Here is a 15,581-nt window from a genome sequence, read left to right as displayed (position 1 = left end):
AGTGACAGAGCCTATGTTATATCAGATTAAGTCTCACAGCTACAGGCCCAAAGAGGCAGTGATCACGAGAAGCCAGCTTCTAGTCGCACAGTTCAGCACATTCGAGAAAGTGTGCTACCCCACAGTGGGGGATGATGAGTTGTCCTCTGTGGGAGGAAATGTCCTCTCCTGGTCCTTTGATTAGATTAACACTTCCTTTCCCCGTGTCACTTTCTGAATGAAAGGACTCGTCCTAATTGCTTGTTGCCCCTTTGTTTTTTTCTCCTGGTCTTGCAGCACAAGTGCTGCCACTGTGTCGCCTCCCCCCCACCCACCTTTGACAGGTGAACAAACTAATTCCAGCGAACAGTCTCATGAGCATCGTTTACTGCAGTGCAGTGCCATCTTTGCACACCACTCCCCCACGTTGTCTTATTCCTATTTGGATGCAGTCCAGGCATAACAAAGAATAAAAGACAAAAACGGGAAGGGAAAAAAATGACAAAAGGCGAGGCAGTGAAGCAAAGGAAGAACGAAAAAAAAAAAGCAATATCCTTTCATGCTTTGTCAGAAATGGGTTGTTTGGATCGTAGAGTGGCATTTCATGCAGCCCAAGTCTGTTCCACAGGACTGGTGCAGTGAATAAATCCTGAATCATAGAGTCTGCATCCAGAAATGAATCAAAAAAAAAAAAGCTGGTGTTTTGCCATGTTGGATTTGTTATTTGAGCTGTGGCAGGCTGCATCTCTGGAAGGAGGAATTTCATTTTTACCACACAATGCAGACCCAGAGACTAGTAAAATAACACAGACTGGCCAATCTACTGCGCTTTGTGCCTGGTTTACTCTGCAGTGTATGTGAGAATTTACACTGTGGGAATAAGAAGCTGAGAGTTAACGTGATTAACGCCCCCCCACACCCCCCACCCTCCTTTCCATTGGCTGGATTTGTTTTAGTAAATCCACATGAACGCGTCCTCCCTGAAAAATAGTCTGAAAAAGTTAAAAACGCGCGATGAAATTATGACTGATGCGACACGTGTGCGTGCGCAGTATTGTGTGCGGGCAGTTTGCGGCCATAATAATACATTATTGATTGTGTCGCTAAGCATCTGATGGAGAGAGAAGGCAAAAGAAAGATCACATGCCAGATGAAGCTGTCAATGGAGCCCTCAATCAGTGGATGCAATGCAGACAGAGAGAGAGAAGCAGATGGTGCTAACTATTGATCCAAAACATGCACACATACTTCCACAGATCAATATTGAACTAGTATAGGGAAAAACTCTGCTCTCTGTGTTGCTGTCTGCAAGGAGAAGGAGCGGGCTGCCCGGGATGCTCATACTCCAACAGTATCATGCTCGAGTTAAAGTATGCAGTGTGTTTAACCTCTGCTGAGATGTTTTCCTATAATCCCTTCAGGCCACTGAATCAGCCCCAGTGTTTTGTTCAACGCAGACGGGTTTAAACAATGTTGTGAAAGCACACGCACAAGGACACAGGAACCCTTTCTGTACATTTTTATTTACAAAATGTATTAAAATTCTCTATACAGCGCCTCACTAATGAGGTTCAGCAAATTATGCATGCATCTTTTGCTCTTTTGTACCCACTACTACGCCTGGCGATATTATGTTTTCTTTTTGCAGAAGGTGAGACGTACAAAAAAAACGAAAAGAAAAGAGAAAAAATAGAAAACAAAAAAGGTGAAAGTGATTTTACTAAAAGAATTACTAGGGCTGGCTTTCTAGCATTAAACCTAAGGTGGCTTTGTGAGTAGCAGAGCTCGTCAAGCATCATTGATTTCACATGCAATTTCTTATAAAATAAAACAAAAAAAACAACAAATAAGGAGGAAAAAAGGGGAAATCAATATTCAATTGTGTCATATAAATAGTTCTCATTTATCTAAATGTACACATCTTTCTCTGTTTGCTCTTTCTTTTTTTCACATTGTCAGTTTTTTAAATATTTTTATATATATATATATATATAAAACTATCTGCCCATAGTTTCAGGTGATTTGATAAGTGTCTCCCTAAATCCTATGGAATCACAGTCTTTTTGAAAGAAAAGAAATTATTACAGCAATATGTAAATGTGCTAAGCTCCAGGACTCTCCCTGGTTTAACCTTGTAGAAATCTATTTTCCATTTTATTCATAATTTTTTTTTGTTTTGTAATTTTCATTTACTAAGTGAAGTCACTAAACACTGTAATGCTCATTAAAGGAAATCAAATCAAAAAGCGAACCACAGCTCATTGTAAAATGTGCAGTTGTTAAAGAAAATGGTAAGGTAATCCAAAATACTACAGTTTAAAAGCCATTACTGTTATCCTTTAATTGGACTGCAGTTAATCTACAATTGAATTACCCTTTTTTGTTTGGTTTTACTTTGATGTACAGAAGACTTGAATGACTCAGGAAAAAACACTGTTCGGAGCGACAAACCTTAGTGAGTCAGTGCCCCTTTGATATTTTACAAACTGTAAATCACAAACAGATTTCTCTTTCCCCAGGCATGAATACTTTGCTTTACACACTCGTCATACAAAACACACTCTTGGCAGTATCGGAAGTGTGAATTATGACCTGGTCCCGTAGCGCGTGAAAGCCGAACCAGGTCATCTTCTCATCTCCATGGGTCCCGTCAAACTTTCAGAAGACAGTGGCAGCAGCACCAGAGTTCAGAGTACAAACGACACACGTCATTGTTTTGGACTGAAATGGCATTTCACTCTAATAAGATAAATCTATCTTTTAAAACTAGTACATGGTCACTAGAAGTGACTTAGAGCAGTATAAAAGCTATGTCATTGTAACCAGTGTGTAACAGTGCACTGTGTGGATCTAATAAAATAATCTGAACACACAGAACCAGTGAAAATCTGGCAGCAGAAGAATGAAGAGTAATCTGATCGCATTAAATACAAGAAACCAATTATACACTTGTCATGTGAGATTTGTCGTCTTTCTGGCACTTCAAAATGTGCTTAGGGTTGCAAATGATGGCTTTTGTTCTCTCATTCATGTCACGTCATATATATCTATATATATATAGATATATATATATAGATATATTACTGCACCAGTCCTCTGTTTTGTATGCGTTTCAAGCAAAAAGCAATATTATCAATGAGTTGCATTGATTGGACTTGGAGTTCCATAAGGCACTGATAGGAGGGAACCGCGCAGGCTCGTCCCATGACCAGTCCAGTCGTGTCGTCATTGCAGATTATCGTGCCGTGTCCGCCCAGGAGGATCTGGCAATCCTCGTGATCCTGTGCCTTTCTTAGATATAGTCACAGTTGTAAGGGAAAATGGAAATGTTTCCTAAACCTGTGACAGCACAAAAAAACAAAAGCAAACAATGGAAAAAGTTAACTTTTGTTCTGGACAACTCATGTTAAACACATGACTTTTTATTACAAAATAAAATGTGGGGATTTCCTTATTGGCTGAAATACAGTATCTTTTATTATATAAAGCTTTGTTTGAAAGGCTCTACAATTCACTCATCAACATCAAATATCTTTAACCAAATTAACTACATGAGGGAAAAATACATCTTTCTGCCTCCATCCTAATCTATTTCATCATGACTGTGCTGACACGGTTTGTGGGAAGGAAAGGCAAACAACTCCCTCGACTGTGATCAGGCTTTGACTGTCTGACGCACATGACATCACCTCTTTCCAACCAAGTCCTGCCCACTTCAAACCAGTCAGAAGAACACAGAAACACACTACAGAAGCCTCTTGTATAAACAGTCGAAACGAAAGAAAAGAAATGTGTGCCGGTGGATTCCTTCGCTCAGAATAAAGAACTGATTGAAAAAATGTGTTCTCCAGGCAATGAAAATCTGTTGACAAGTCACACTTTGTGTCTAATGAGAGCACACGTGCAAACAATCTGATCGAATCCAAAATGAATATTTAATTATGTCCTTATCATTGCATGCTTATCTTTGTTCAGTGCATTTCTGTAGAACTGCTGCACAGGCAGTCTGCAACTTCTCACTGGCCTCTACTGACATTTTCTGTGGAAGTATTTTTTTTTCCAATAGAATTATGCGTAGAAAACAAACCCATGAAAACAGGTCAGTGCACTCTGTGGATCATTCAGGATGATGTGGTCTAGATTCCTGGTAAGGATAAGGTAGATGTTCTTAAAGCTGCAAAACACTATTTATATTAGCAATGGCTCTGTGCAGTATGGTGGAGGTTGCTTGTAGTGATAAACACTCGGAGAATTATCACACAACCCATATTCCTTTATCAGTAGATAGTTTAGCACCCTTTGGCCCGTTTCATTTGGTTTTGCCGCCTGCTGTGGCACACTGGTTTTTGGAAATGCTTTTTTTTTTGCACATTTTAGCTACTTTGCACATTGCTGCCTTTTTTTTGACTATATGCAGCAACCTGAGGATGCTGCATATATATCATGCTTTATTGTCTGTTTTACCTTAAATGGGGCCATGGTGCCATAAATGAAGATAATACTGTATTAAATAAGCAGAAATTTGCAAGACCCCTAAAGTAATAAGGAACAATTTCATTGAGGTCAGAAATTTAGACAGATGTGAGTGTCTTACCAGAACCTGAATCTACATCTATTATAATTCTTTTTTAGCCAAGAGGTTTCACAAAACACAGCATGTTTTGGAAATTCAATGCACTCTTACATGTAATATTTCCAGACGAAGTATGCAGCTTTTTTTTGGTAAATAAAGTTTCCTGAAAAGCTTGCACTGTATCTTAGCTTCCTGTACAGGACAAATGATTAGGTAGTGAACACAGAGGAGAATTTAGTGCTTACATGGAGCCCAAAACTGAAAAGCTAAGCAACAAGTTTAACAGTAATGCTACAGTCATATTAGGGGAAACAATGGTTAGAGAGCGTGGCACAAACGAAATTATCACGACTGTGTGCAATGAACCTTTGAAATGGTTGCTTTGAAGAGGGGAACCAGGTCTGCAACCACTTTCAGTCAGCTACTGTCTTCAATGCTACTGTCTGACATAATACACCAATTAACTGTATTAAATCAGCAAAAATCACAAATCTGTTGCCATCTACATGCAAATTAATGTTGAACAGGAATTTACATCAAAATAAAATGATTTGGCAACGACGTTGCAAAGAAATGTTCCGTGGACCACTCAGTTGCAGAGTGACTGCAACTGATTGCAACATGTTGCCAATCTGTCAGCGTTTTTTTTTCTTCTTTTTTAAAATTACATATCTTTTATGATATGTCGACCCCAGCAGGCAACCTGTGCTGCAATCTGATTTTTACTCTTGAGTGACTGAGCCAGAAAAGTAAGCGAGAAAACATTTAAAGATTTTTTTTTTTAATAATTTAGGAGAACAAAAGGATTTCTAAACAAAAACTTAAATTTCCTTCAGTTTCTCTGAGCATTGCACGGTCTGACCTCGGGGTGAGTTTGCTGGGAGGCCCAATCCTGGGAAGATTGGCAGCTGTCTTGAATGTTTTCCACTTGCGAATAATCGTTTTCACTGTAGAATGATGGACTTTAAATTGTTCGGAAATAGACTTCCCAGACTGATGGGCAGGAACAATTGCTTCTCTAAGATTATTGCTGATGTCTTCTCTCTTTGGCATTGTGTTAACACACACCCGAATTCTGCCGGACCTGCTGCCTTTACAGACACACTCACACTTGCTGTTGATCAGTTAATCCAGTACATTTGATTAGCAGTATTTGGTTGCTAATCTTAATTGCTGAGCACGCAGTATGGGCGTACTTAGCTTTTCACACAATGCTTTTGCATTTTAGCTAACTTTTTGTTAAATGATGACATGGTTTAATAGTTGTTGTTCTTTATCTAATGTTGTTTTTACCTCATTTTGAGACCTGCTGAGTACAGTGGCCCTGAGACGTCAAATGCGCTGTAACTTAAGAAAACACAAGCAAATAGAAAAAAGCTGCAAAAGCATACAAAACCCAATGGAAATTTTAAAAAAGGAGCAAGAGTATCCAAAAAAAAAAATGAAATAAAGTGTTTTTGTGGAAACAATAATGTGACGGAACAGCTGCGGAAGTTACAAGTGGCTAATGGAAAATATGTATATGAATCATGCGATTAAAACACACATTATCCTGCATCTTTTCCCCTCTCACGACACAGATGATTCATCCACTTCTTTTAAGCATGTCTCAGTGCAGTCCATAGTGTTTATGCCACGTTACTGTCTCCCCCAAAACACAGGTTTTTGGTGGCTGTAGCTCAGGAGGTAGAGCAGGTCATCTACTAATTGGAAAGTTGGTGGTTCGAGCCAGTCCGCATGCCAAAGTATTCTTTTGCAAGATGAAGTTGCTTTCCGATGCCTCCATCAGAGTGTGAATGTGTCTGAATGTTAAATAGAAAGCACTTAGCAGTAGAAGAAAGTGCTTGTGTGAATGAGGCAGGTTGTACAAAGTGGTTTGTATGCTCAAGGAGAGTAGAAAAGTGTCGTATAAGAACCAGTTTATTACTTTTGTTGTGTTTTTTCTTCTTTCATTGCCTTTTATTCACCTTTCTTTGTGTTTTGTGTCCTTTTGTTCGTGTTTTCTTAAGTGGCAGTGTGTTTAACCTCTCAGGGTTATTTTTTTAATTGTGTTACAGAACAAAACAAAGAACAGCATACACTGGTGGGTTGATACGATCGGGCATGTTGCTTGATATGCTACACACAAAGCTATATGCTACACAGTATAAACAACACTGTGCTCTTTCGTCAAACAATTTCACAAACAGCGGCTACATACCAAACAGACAGCGGAAGAGTTAATTCTGACTGATATGGCAGGAAGCTGATTGATTCATCAGAGTGCACGATGGAGTATGGGAACAGTAAGGCGAGGCGACGTACCTCTAGATCTTAACGCTCTCGGTTCCGTATACGTTGTAGCCTTCTCTGTATGTGGCAAAGTTCTGGGTGTTGGTCGGGGGAGCCGGCTTAAAATTCTGGGCATTCTTGGCCATTTTCAGCCGTTTGGTTTCTTGTCGTGATTTATAACAGAACTCTATCAGTGCCACCATCATGGCCAGCCCCAGCCCTCCGACCAGAATATAGAAGACACCAGCCACATTGCTTAGGCTGAGAGCACTTGTCTTGTCCTGGGGGGAAGTGAATAACATCGTTAAGAGTTTTGCAGTGGAGCTAGGGCAAAAGAACAAAATGCAGCCTGCATCCTTCAAACTGAGCCTCGACTCAACAGTAAAACTGACTTAAGTGGTAAATGACCATACTCTAGATTATCATGCTCTATATTACTGATGCTACCAAAGGGAGTTTATGGTTACTAACAGCTACAAGCAACAGAAATTAAACATGTAACGAGCTGCTAAGGCTGCAATTTCAACTGAAACTATATTGCTATGTTACAAATTTATGAGGAGCTTGAGATTCAGATATAGTCAAACCATTCTCCACTAAGGAGAAAGAAGCCAACTCTTGCTGGTGAATGTAGAGCTAACCTGTCGCTATGCTTCATACATGTAAAATGGCTTCTGCTCTTGACCATATAAGGAAGCTGGTCAGTATCGCATAGGTCGACAGCTGTGAACATCCCTGCCCTTTCAATTCTCTAATGGCAACACTGTCATACAATACAGTCAAATTCATAGTAGATGAATGATAGCTCAATTAAAAAACACTATATAAAAATATATATCAAACCATTTTGCTGCTGTTCACTTACCAAACATATTCAATAAAATTTGTTCATTGGAGTTTTACTATTTGCAGTTTAACCCTATGAGCATGGCGTTACCATGATGCTATCTAGCAACCCTAACCTGTAATCTGAAGCTTTAACTGTATCTCAGAGGGTTAAATAGTGGGTGTATTACATTCGTCAACTTCTTGTAATGTGCAAACAAAACCTCTAACCTCATCCAAAAGCAGCCACATGATTTTAGAGGACACCCTACGGTGCTCTCTCCGCTTCGAGAAGTTGAATTTGTGTAAATCATCACAATAAGAGGCTTTGCTTGTTCATCACACCACAGGAGGCCAAAGAATCTAATAGACACATCTCGATGCAAACTAGTAACAACACAAATAAATCAAATTTTCATTAACAGTGTGGTAAATAGAAGCAGCAGCATAATGGTCAAAGTATCATGAATGTCAAGAATGAAAATGAGCAAAAAATAGCATTTATCAACAACTATTAACTGCTGTGATTCAATCAAAAGAGTGTGTCTTAAAGGCACTTTAGAAACGTCCCCGCAGCATTACCATTACAGTTTTCACACACAAAAATGAGACTTTATGTTGTCAAAAAGTCATTTCTACAGCATAAAAAGAAAAAAAAAAACAAAAACGGTGAATCTGGGGAAACAGTGCCTTAGATTAAAGCCACCGGTGAGCTGTGTTAACAGCTCGTGGCAAAAAAACTGAAGAAAAGAAAAAAACTATGTGTAGCAAATAAACAGAATGCATACTATAGATGTCAGAGAAGTCTTTGTCTTGCATATGAACAGTACGTCAAAATGCAATTTGGAATCAGTACAAAAGACCTGCAGCGACTGACCTTACTTCCAGAGTCCTTGGTTCCACATTCACCCTTATCGTACCACCATTTGTTTTTCAGCTTGTCTAAGATGCCTTGTTCACTGAGTTTCAATACTGCAAGGTTTACAGGAGTTCTTCACGTGGGAAATAACATAAATAACATTATATTATGTTATTTTATGTTATTCAACTTTTAAACTACTACATACTTTACAAAGCGATAAAGCAGGGCACCTGGCTATTCAACATCACAAAGAGCAGGCATTCTACCTATTACCTTTAAACCCCTACTCTAAAGCCAGGACCTACCCATATCGCTTTGAGTAATCGGCAGACGCTGTTCATGGGGCGACAAGCAGGTACGCAAAGTACAATCTGCAAGTCTATAAACATCAAAAAGCACCTTGGTGCACACTGGTTCTTTGTGTGTGTGTGTGTGTGGGGGGGAGTTGTAGTAGTCGCAGAGGCTTTCAGTGCAGCATTTAACAAGTTCATTCCAACATGAGCCGTTGTCTTAACAAACAGAAAAATCTGAGCAGTGAAAGAAACCTTTGCATATGCAATGTCAGTGTAATCCTGCGTCGGCTAATGCTAACTGTCACCGCAGTGACAACAGTCAATTCTGGAGGTATTACAACCAATTTCCCATTCAAGCAACTGTGCCCAAAAGTGAAAGCCTAATTAATTCTCGCATGTTCTATCCTGACATATCGCTAAGAAAACCTTATCTTCCAATTACACCAGATTAGTGTCAGATGAGTGTGTCCCAACTAAACTGCAGGCAGCTGCAGGACTAAGCTCAAAAAGATTCGGCGGAATTTAACTCATCTCGTATTTGCCTGCAGCTGCACAATCTGACGTTTGACACAGCTGTTTCCTGCTGCTTGATATCTCCAGAAGGTACATCACGATATTGTAGTATTGCATGTCAACAGACATTTGCATAAGAGTCTATTGGGGTAAATTACTTCAGAGGAGGTAAAAAAAAAAATGCAAAGCTCAATAAAGATCACATTTTGTAGTTGTATTATGACTATATTGGTTTAGGTAAATCTCTCTGTCAGAAGGAAAAGCAAACTGGAAGCAAAGAAAATGTAGTGGATCGATAAATTAGTGACTGCTCCCTGGGAACAATGTCCCCCGAGGGGATCTCTTGCAATGCATAATGCACTGAGAGAAGATTACACCACTATATATCCCTCATCGCCAATCTGGAGAAACAGACTGTGAAGACCATACCATTGTCTTGGCTTGGAGAGACATTGATTAACAATGCAATTACCCTGTAACATGCTCTGTGTCTGAAACTCAATCTAGGCAGCGCCGTGTTTCGCCTAAGGGCAAGAAAGAGCAGTGTTAAGTGCGTGCGCATGCAGCACGCGTGCACGCTTATGTGCATCTCCTGATGTCGGCTGGAGCATGTAGTTGCGAGCAGGACAGGGGCCAGGCGATTCACTGTTTGGAACACAGCGCTTCAGGCCGCTTTATTTCCACCTAATCAGACCTTTCCACTGAGTCCCGGAGAGTCAAAACAAGCCAGGAAACAGACAGACGGTACATACCTGTGCATGATAATAGATCGATGGCAGCGCAAGAGACAGATGCTTTCAAAAGCTCTGAACAGCACAGGGAGGTTTCCCGAGCTCATTGACTACAGAACACAACAATGTTAGCAACACACTGAAAAAGAATGTGACTTCTGAATAATGCTTTTCAGTAATGAAAGCCCTTGTTTAGCTTTATTTTACGTGTCTTCATGAAGCCTCTTGCGGTGAGTACAAAAATGCATTGCAGCTCCTTACCTGCTCATTGGAGTCCAAGCCAATCATGACAGAAATGACAGAGCGTAAACACACAATCTGCATTTCATGGGATCTTGCAGCTTGACTGTAATGTCGCCATGTCGCCCCACCTATATCATCCTACGTGTGTCGACAGCATCGTTTGTCATAAAAATGACCTGTGTTTTAAAAGATATCATACTCGTGCCTTATGGTATATGTAATCTGGAGAGAGAAGCACAATGCTTAATGGTACTTAGGTCTAAGTGGCATTACTCTAAGCTGTCACAGGACAGTTATTCATCATTTAACCACATGTTAAAGATGGAGAGATCTGATGGTCAAAAGGGTCACAGCTGGGTTATTAATGTGTTCAATTAGAACTGCATGCAGTGGAACCAAACCACAGGTGGTTTACCAGAGCTCCCATTAAAAAGTCTTTTTCTTTAATTAGACTTCTCACGTTTGCCTGCAATGCTTAGTCCCCTCAAGACGCCGCTGTTCCCCTTGCTTTCCTGTCGGCCTCTGTTGAGCGGCCGTTTAGCGGTTGATCTGTTTTTTATTTGTTTCCTATTAAGGTGAACTGGCTTTTAAGTTGTGGTCCACTGTCATAGAAGTGAAGCAGCAGTGTGGTAAAGTACTGCGAAGCCATATTTTACAGGATTAGCAAATCTCACCTCACCTTACCTCATCTCACCTAAAATGAAAGCCTTTTCAGTTCAGTGTCGCTGGCAAAGTCTGTTCTTGAATTAGACCAACTGGCTATACTCATCATCAAAGCTGCCTAAATAAAGCCCTAATATCTGAGGCTGGGTGATCTGTCCCACACGTGAGTAAGGGTGAATAAACAAGGCTCAACCTTTCACAGCGGCAGGGCAGACACATTCACGTTTGTCCTTTTCAAAATTTCCTGCAAACACTACTTTGTCAAACAGAAACACGTGTCCTAACTCTCTTCTGTACTCTTCTTCGTCTTGTAGAAGTTTACCTTCAGCATCCATAAATATTTTTCTGTTGGTTAAGCAAGAGCACCTCAGTTTGATCTGAGCCGTTAAGCCGTCTGGTCAGACTGTCGGTAAATTTGGTAATCTGCCTCTGGGGCAGCAGCAGGTTGGTTGGGGGCAGACAGTTGGTTTGGTTCTGGTCGGTTTGTTCCAACAGCCTTGCCGATTACTCTGCACTATGGTACCCGATTGTGGTGACATCGAGGCTGACCTTGGAGTCACCTCCCCCGCTGCCGCACTCTCCCTTGTCGTACCACCATTTGTTTTTCAATTTGTCCAAGAGGCCTTGCTCATTCAGTTTTAAAACTGCCAGGTTAACAGCATTTCTTGAAACGATAAAACATAACTTGTAAGAAAATGCACAGGTCCGTGAGAAATCTAATGCAAGGTAATAATCGTACTAAGCATCATGAGAGTAGTTAATGGTAGAGAGGCTACCACTGTCAAAGCAGGGGGCTTATGCACAGAAAACTATCGGTTAAAATCAGAATGGTCTAGGAAAGGACAAATTGTTTAAGAATTTCAGGAATATAGAGAGTAAAGAAAGGCTCGTATGAGGTAGAGACAGTGTTAAATCTTGGAAAAAGGTGGCATAAAGGGTTACGTAGTTTAGAACTGAAGTGTGCGGGATGGGGACACTTGTCATTGAGAAGAAAAGTAACAACAACAAACATCATGCAATTAACATTCGTCACAAGTGACAGCGCAGCTTTTAAAGGCTAAATTGAAAAACCATTGAACTGTTAAATTAAAAGTGACAACACAACAGTCAGGTAGGACAGCACACGGGACAGAAGGAGAGATCGATGGAGAGAGAAAAGCAGTAAGAGACACATAAATATGAAATTATTGTTAGCTTTAGCCTCATTATCTGGATTTGACTGCTCTGCTATAAAACGGCAACTCTTTAGAAATACAACATTAAATATCATTAATTAACTTTTGTATCCAAGTGCAATGAAAGGCATACAACCGTTACCTCTGTGTCCATTAACAAGAAAAAAAAAGTAAGGAGAGGAAGAGAAGAGAATGACAACAGGGGGACATCAGGGTAGGTGGAATACTATAACAACATAGGGGATATTGTTATATTATTCCACCCACCTTAATGCTGAGCCTTTGGGCGTCGCCACACCGTAGCCTTTCGAGTCGAGGTTCCCGCCGACTTTCATGGTGTCGCACGGCTTCCGCTGCTCGATGTACTCGTTCATGGTGGACTCGAGGAGAAAGGCGAACTTGCCCTTCGACTTTCGTACCCGGGCTACGCCATCGGGTGTGGTCTTAACAAACACAGAGGGCTCAGCGGATTTCATGTACGACCACATCTTCTCGTAAACTGCTATTTTGGATCGCTGCGCAGAGAAGAGAGGGAGAAAAGGAGTAGCTTAGAAATCTGAAAAATCACACATGTGCAATGGATTTCATCAGATTTTTGTGCTTCGTGATCGTACGATTTAAAAAATGGCATCGTGAAGTATTTATAGACATCTTAGAATGAAAATGTGTGATATCTTTAAATACTTCCAGGGAATAGAGCTGAGAGACCTTTATGAGATCATGAAGTACAAGAATTTACAAAATCCATTCCTTTTATCAGCATTCTGAAAATGTACCCTTTAAGTACGTCACTTGAAATTCACTGAATGGAAAAACCAGTTATGCAAAAGAAGATCTTTAACAATTGAAAGGGTGTGAATTGCAGGTAATGATCATTCTATCTGAAAAATTTCCACAGGCCTCGGATTCGTTTCCTGAAAGTTCAGCCTCAGTGGGCTGAGCCTGAGTTTATGGTCCTAATTTAACTTGTAGAACTTATTACATTCATTTATTTCAACAACACTGCTAATGAAATATCTCAACTGTGACTCTGCACTGTAGACGAAGCGAGAGAAGCGAACAACAAGGCAACCCATCACAAAGTGACAAGGATGAGCATTTTCCCGGCGCCCGCAGACAGGCTTAGTGAGCCTGTAAAATCTGGGGGAGTCGGGCACTATCTATAATAAGCATCAATTAAATTATTCAATGCCGCTGGATTTATTTTGGCATAGGCATTTCACACGTCCCGGTGTGATCCTGGTCCAAGCAGTGATGAGCCATACTTTCCAAGTGCTGAAGATTGGATCCCACATTAAAAAACAAACAAACAAAAAAGAAGCCAACACACTTTCTTTTAAGCAAAGGCCAGAAAAAGGAAGAGCAAAAGGAATTTAACTAAAAAATAAAAAATCGTAAATTTGCATGTAGAAAATGAACGTAGCATTTGATATGCCAAAATCTGCCAGAGATACACGATATTGCCAAAAGTGTTCGCTCATCTGCTTTCAAACACACATGGACTGGAGAAGCATCTTATTTTTAATCTACAGGGTTTAAAATGATGTTGGCCCACCATTTGCAGCTATAACAGCTTCTAGATGGTTTAAGAGTGTGTTTATCAGAATTTTTGACCATTCGTCCAGAAATGCATTAGTCAGGTCAGACACTGATGTTGGACGAGCTGGCTCACAGTCTCTGCTCTAACTCACCCCAAAAGGTGTTCTTTCAGGTTGAGGGCAGAACTTTGTGCAGGCCATTTAAGAACTTCCACACCAAACTTGCTCATCCATGTCTTTACGGACCTTGTTTTGTCCACTGGTGCACGATCATGTGGGAACAGGAAGGGGCATCCCCAAACTGTTCCCATAAAGTTGGGAACATGAAATTGTCCAAAAAGTCATACTGTTCTCCTGGATACTGCCAAACCCAGACTCGTCCATCAGATTGCCAGATGGAGAAGCGTGATTCATCACTCCAGAGAGCAAGTCTCGACTGCTTTAGAGTCCAGTGGCAACGTGCTTTGCACTGAGCTCGGTGATGTAAGGCTTGGATGTGTAGAGCTGTAGTTTCAATGAAGCTCTCTACACAGTGTCCTTGAGCTAATTTTAAGGCCACATGAAGTTTGGATGCACAATGCGCCTCAGCATCCGCTCTATGACGGAGCAATTCAGCCACTTCTGCTTTGCCATAATACCACTAACAGCTGACAGTGGAATATTTACTTTTGGCAACATAGCGTACTTTGCTGTGGTCTTTTTTTTCCTCATACCACAAATCATTAGTGTAACAAGAATGAATAATTCATAATGTTAGTCAATTAAGATAACAAGACTGGGTCTGGGTATAAAGGGAGTCATTACCTTTTGTATATATTGTTCCAGTATTCCCTTGCCCATTTTTTGAGCTATCCCCTCTAGCTGTGTATCCTTTCTCTGCCCTGAGCTAGATATTCCAAGTGTTTCCTGGTTTTTAGACTTTGTTATTCCCCTGGACTATTAGCATCATTAGCATTGCTATTATTAAAGCTTGTAAGTAAGTGAGTAAAACTTTATTTATATAGCACCTTTCAAAATATAAAATCATAAAGTGCTTCTGTGACAGTATGCCGAAGCAGACTGTATGAATGTGAGGAGTGGACTCAAAATGCAGACATGACTGAACGTGGAACAAAACTTGATATAAACAAAAGGCGAGCCGTTTAATATGGCTGATGGAAAAATACTAAGGCAAACAAAGATGAGAATAAACAATAAACATCCTAAATTGGGGAAACTAAAAATAAACATGAAAAATCTTAAACATGAAACTTGGCGTGGACACGTGGATACAAAGATACCTGGAACACGACCACATGACAACACGAACTAGACAACATGGACAAGAAGACAAGAAACATGACAGACTAACACAGAAGACCTAAGTGAAACATAACTAAAGTAAACTTAAGGCAACCAAATGATAATCCCATTACTCAACATATTTAAAGGGATAACTTAAAAACTAGTGCTATCTCGTTAAAATGACTTTAACGTCACAACCGCATTAACGCGGCAAATTTCCATTAGCGAGTTAGCGTGGATCGCCCTGTGCATGGGGCTGCACAGCGTCTATGCGTTAGCGCGGTTAGCTTGTTAACGCATTAGCACCATGCAGCCCCACGCACAGGGCGATCAGCGCTAACTCGCTAACGGAGATTTGCCGCGTTAATGCGGTTATGGCGTTAGCGTCATTTTAACGAGATTAACGCTGACAGCACTATTAAAAACTCAAAACGTAAAGTGAAAACGCTGGGTCAAAGACCCAGGATCGTGACAGCTTCACAACAGCCAACAACTGCTAAAAAAAACAAAAAACAAAGCAAGAGAAGTTAATTAATAGAAAGCAGATTTAAAAAGATATGTTTTTAACTGGCTTTTAAAAGAAACCACAGTCCACTGATTTAAAATCGAAAAGAAGACAGTTCCACAGTCT

At 40.4% G+C, this 15,581-nt stretch overlaps 1 protein-coding gene across 4 annotated transcripts in view; it reads right to left on the bottom strand.

Moving 5' to 3' along the window:
* Positions 1 to 1,483: 1,483 nt before the first annotated feature.
* LOC100695922 (glutamate receptor 3) overlaps positions 1,484 to 15,581 on the bottom strand; it is an 87,738-nt gene continuing 73,640 nt past the window's right edge. Inside the window, exons 13-16 of one of the 4 annotated variants that reach the window (XM_003445880.4) lie at positions 12,396 to 12,643; positions 11,503 to 11,617; positions 6,857 to 7,104; positions 1,484 to 3,318 (exon numbers count right to left, since the gene is read on the bottom strand). In XM_003445880.4, the coding sequence (XP_003445928.1) occupies positions 6,859 to 7,104; positions 11,503 to 11,617; positions 12,396 to 12,643 (609 nt within the window). In that variant the 3' untranslated portion in view covers positions 1,484 to 3,318; positions 6,857 to 6,858. Of the gene's footprint in view, positions 3,319 to 6,856; positions 7,105 to 8,455; positions 8,641 to 11,502; positions 11,618 to 12,395; positions 12,644 to 15,581 lie in introns of those variants that run through there. The other 3 variants (XM_003445881.4, XR_002056380.2, XM_005467905.4) reach the window with 3 other exon arrangements.

This window comes from Oreochromis niloticus, linkage group LG2 (genome assembly GCF_001858045.2).
Source record: "Oreochromis niloticus isolate F11D_XX linkage group LG2, O_niloticus_UMD_NMBU, whole genome shotgun sequence".
Classification (NCBI taxonomy): Eukaryota; Metazoa; Chordata; class Actinopteri; order Cichliformes; family Cichlidae; genus Oreochromis; species Oreochromis niloticus.
This window is presented reverse-complemented; position numbering and strand designations above follow the sequence as displayed.